Source organism: Parus major, unplaced genomic scaffold (genome assembly GCF_001522545.3).
Source record: "Parus major isolate Abel unplaced genomic scaffold, Parus_major1.1 Scaffold537, whole genome shotgun sequence".
Classification (NCBI taxonomy): Eukaryota; Metazoa; Chordata; class Aves; order Passeriformes; family Paridae; genus Parus; species Parus major.
Window position 1 is genome coordinate 3,946 of NW_015379425.1, and position 2,508 is coordinate 6,453.

At 61.2% G+C, this 2,508-nt stretch overlaps 1 protein-coding gene across 1 annotated transcript in view; it reads right to left on the reverse strand.

Moving 5' to 3' along the window:
* LOC107199261 (myosin-7-like) overlaps positions 1–2,508 on the reverse strand; it is a gene marked incomplete at its 3' end in the record, with an annotated part of 26,018 nt that overhangs the window by 3,432 nt on the left and 20,078 nt on the right. The window contains exons 14-18 of the mRNA XM_033511732.1: positions 1,654–1,886; positions 1,189–1,372; positions 949–1,114; positions 715–839; positions 247–630 (exon numbers count right to left, since the gene is read on the reverse strand). Of these exons, the coding sequence (XP_033367623.1) occupies positions 247–630; positions 715–839; positions 949–1,114; positions 1,189–1,372; positions 1,654–1,886 (1,092 nt within the window). The remainder of the gene's footprint in view (positions 1–246; positions 631–714; positions 840–948; positions 1,115–1,188; positions 1,373–1,653; positions 1,887–2,508) is intronic.

Here is a 2,508-nt window from a genome sequence, read left to right on the forward strand (position 1 = left end):
TCCACGTCCCCATGGGACCTTCAGGTTCCTCCTACACCTCCACGTCCCCATGGGACCTTCAGGTTCCTCCTACACCTCCACGTCCCAGTAGGACCTTCAGGTTCTTCCAACCCCTCCATGTCCCTGTAGGACCTTCAGGTTCTTCCAACCCCTCCATGTCCCTGTAGGACCTTCAGGTTCCTCCAACCCCTTCATGTCTCTGTAGGACCTTCAGGTTCTTCCAACCCCTCCACGTCCCTGTAGGACCTTCAGGTTCCTCCTCCACCTCCCTGTGGGACCTTCAGGTTCCTCCAACCCCTCCACGTCCCCATGGTCAGGTACCTTCAGGTAGCCCTGCAGAGCCTTGACCTGCTTCTGGGCCTCGTTGGCGCCGCGGTTGGCGTGGCTGAGCTGGATCTCCATCTCGTTGAGGTCGCCCTCCATCTTCTTCTTCAGCCTCAGGGCCTCGTTGCGGCTCCGGGTCTCGGCGTCCAGCGAGGTCTGGAGCGACTCCACCACCCTCAGGTGGTTGCGCTTCACCTGCTCCATCTCCTCCTCCTTCTCCCCCAGCTTCCGCTCGTACTCGGCCTTCACCTGGTTGAACTCCAGTTGTCCCCTCAGGATCTTCCCCTCCTCGTGCTCCAGGGACGCCTTGGTGGGTGGACAGAGAGGACCTTGAAGACCACAGAAGATGGACGTTCCTCCAGGAGAACGTCGGGATGGGGATTGTCCCACCTCAGCTTCTTCCAGAGCAGCTTGGAGCTCCATCTTCTCGGCCTCCAGCTGTTTCCGGACCTTCTCCAGCTCGTGGATGGATTTGTTGCCGGCTCCGAGCTGCTCCGTGAGGTCCGAGATCTCCTCTGCCCAGGTGAGACCTCAGTGAGACCTCGTGGGAATGGGTGGGGAGCACCAAGGTGGGGCTCCTCCCAGGTTCCTCTCCCAGGTGGGCAGAGGAACCTGCGGTGTCACCTTGGAGATTCTTGTTCTCCCTCTTGAAGGTCTCCAGGTGCTCCAGGGACTCCTCGTAGATGTTCCTCAGCTTGAAGAGGTCGGTGCTGAGGGCCCTGGCCTCCTTCTGGGACGCCTCCAGCTCCGTCTGTGACTCCTCAAACTTCTGCTTCCACTCAGCCAGGACCTGAGGACCACCAGGTGTCACCCCACGGCCACCTGAGCCCACCCCACCACCTCCAACCCACCACAGATGTCCACCTTGTCGAAGTTCCTCTGCTTCTTGTCCAGGGCGGCGGCGGCCGCGTTCGAGCGCTCCACGTCGGCCATCAGGTCCTCGATCTCGTTCTGCAGCCGGTGCTTGGTCTTCTCCAGCGAGGAGCATTTGGCGTTGACGGCCTCCACAGCCTCCTCGGCCTCCTGCAGACGCTGAGCCAACTTCTTCCTGCCCCAGGGACCACCTGAGGTCACCCGTGGGCCAGGTGGGGCCACTCAAACCTTCTCCCACCCGGCCATTGGTCAAGGTTCTGCTCTGCTTCTGCTCTACCATCTCCAGGTCAGTCTACCTTCTCCAGAACATTCTCCTGTGGGTGGTCTCCACCCCTGAACCCCACAGGAGCTCCATCCATGAGGAGATGACTCACTTGTCCTCCAAAAGCTACTCCAGAACATTCTCCTGTGGGTGGTCTCCACCCCTGACCCCACAGCAGCTCCACCCATNTGGACCTTCTCGTGGTCACCTGTGGTGGTCTCACCTGTGAGTGGAGAAGCTGGACCCTCTCGCTGGCCTCGATCAGCTCCTGCTCGGCCAATTTCCGGGCCCTCTCGGTCTGTTCCACCAGGCCCCGGAGCTCCTCCAGCTCCGACTGCAGCAAGGTGTTCCTGCGTTCCACCATGGCCACGTTCTCCTTCAGGTCCTCCCCGACCCTCGCCGCGTCATCCAGCTGAAGCTGTGTGTCCTGGGGGTGGTGGGAAGGGGTGGTGGGTCCATCTGGACCTCAGGGTGGGAAGGGGTGGTGGGTCAATCTGGACCTTGGGGTGGTTGGAAGGGGTGGTAGGTCCATCTGGTCAAGGGGTGGGAAGGGGTGGTGGGTCCACCCAACTGTGGGGTGGGAAGGGTTGGTGGGTCAATCTGGACCTTGGGGTGGGAAGCGGTGGTGGGTCCACCTGGACCTTGGGGTGGGAAGGGGTGGCGGGTCCCTGTAGGACCTTCCAGTATCTCCTATCCCTCCATGTCCCTGTCGGACCTTCAGGTTCCTCCAACCCCTCCACGTCCCTGTGGGACCTTCAGGTTCCTCCAACCCCTCCACGTCCCCATGGGACCTTCAGGTTCCTCCTACACCTCCACGTCCCCATGGGACCTTCAGGTTCCTCCAACCCCTTCATGGCCCTGTAGGACCTTCAGGTTCCTCCTCCACCTCCAAATTCCCATAGGACCTTCAGGTTCCTCCAACCCCTCCATGTCCCTGTAGGACCTTCAGGTTCCTCCTCCACATCCACGTCCCCATGGGACCTTCAGGTTCCTCCTACACCTCCACGTCCCCATGGGACCTTCAGGTTCCTCCTACACCTCCACGTCCC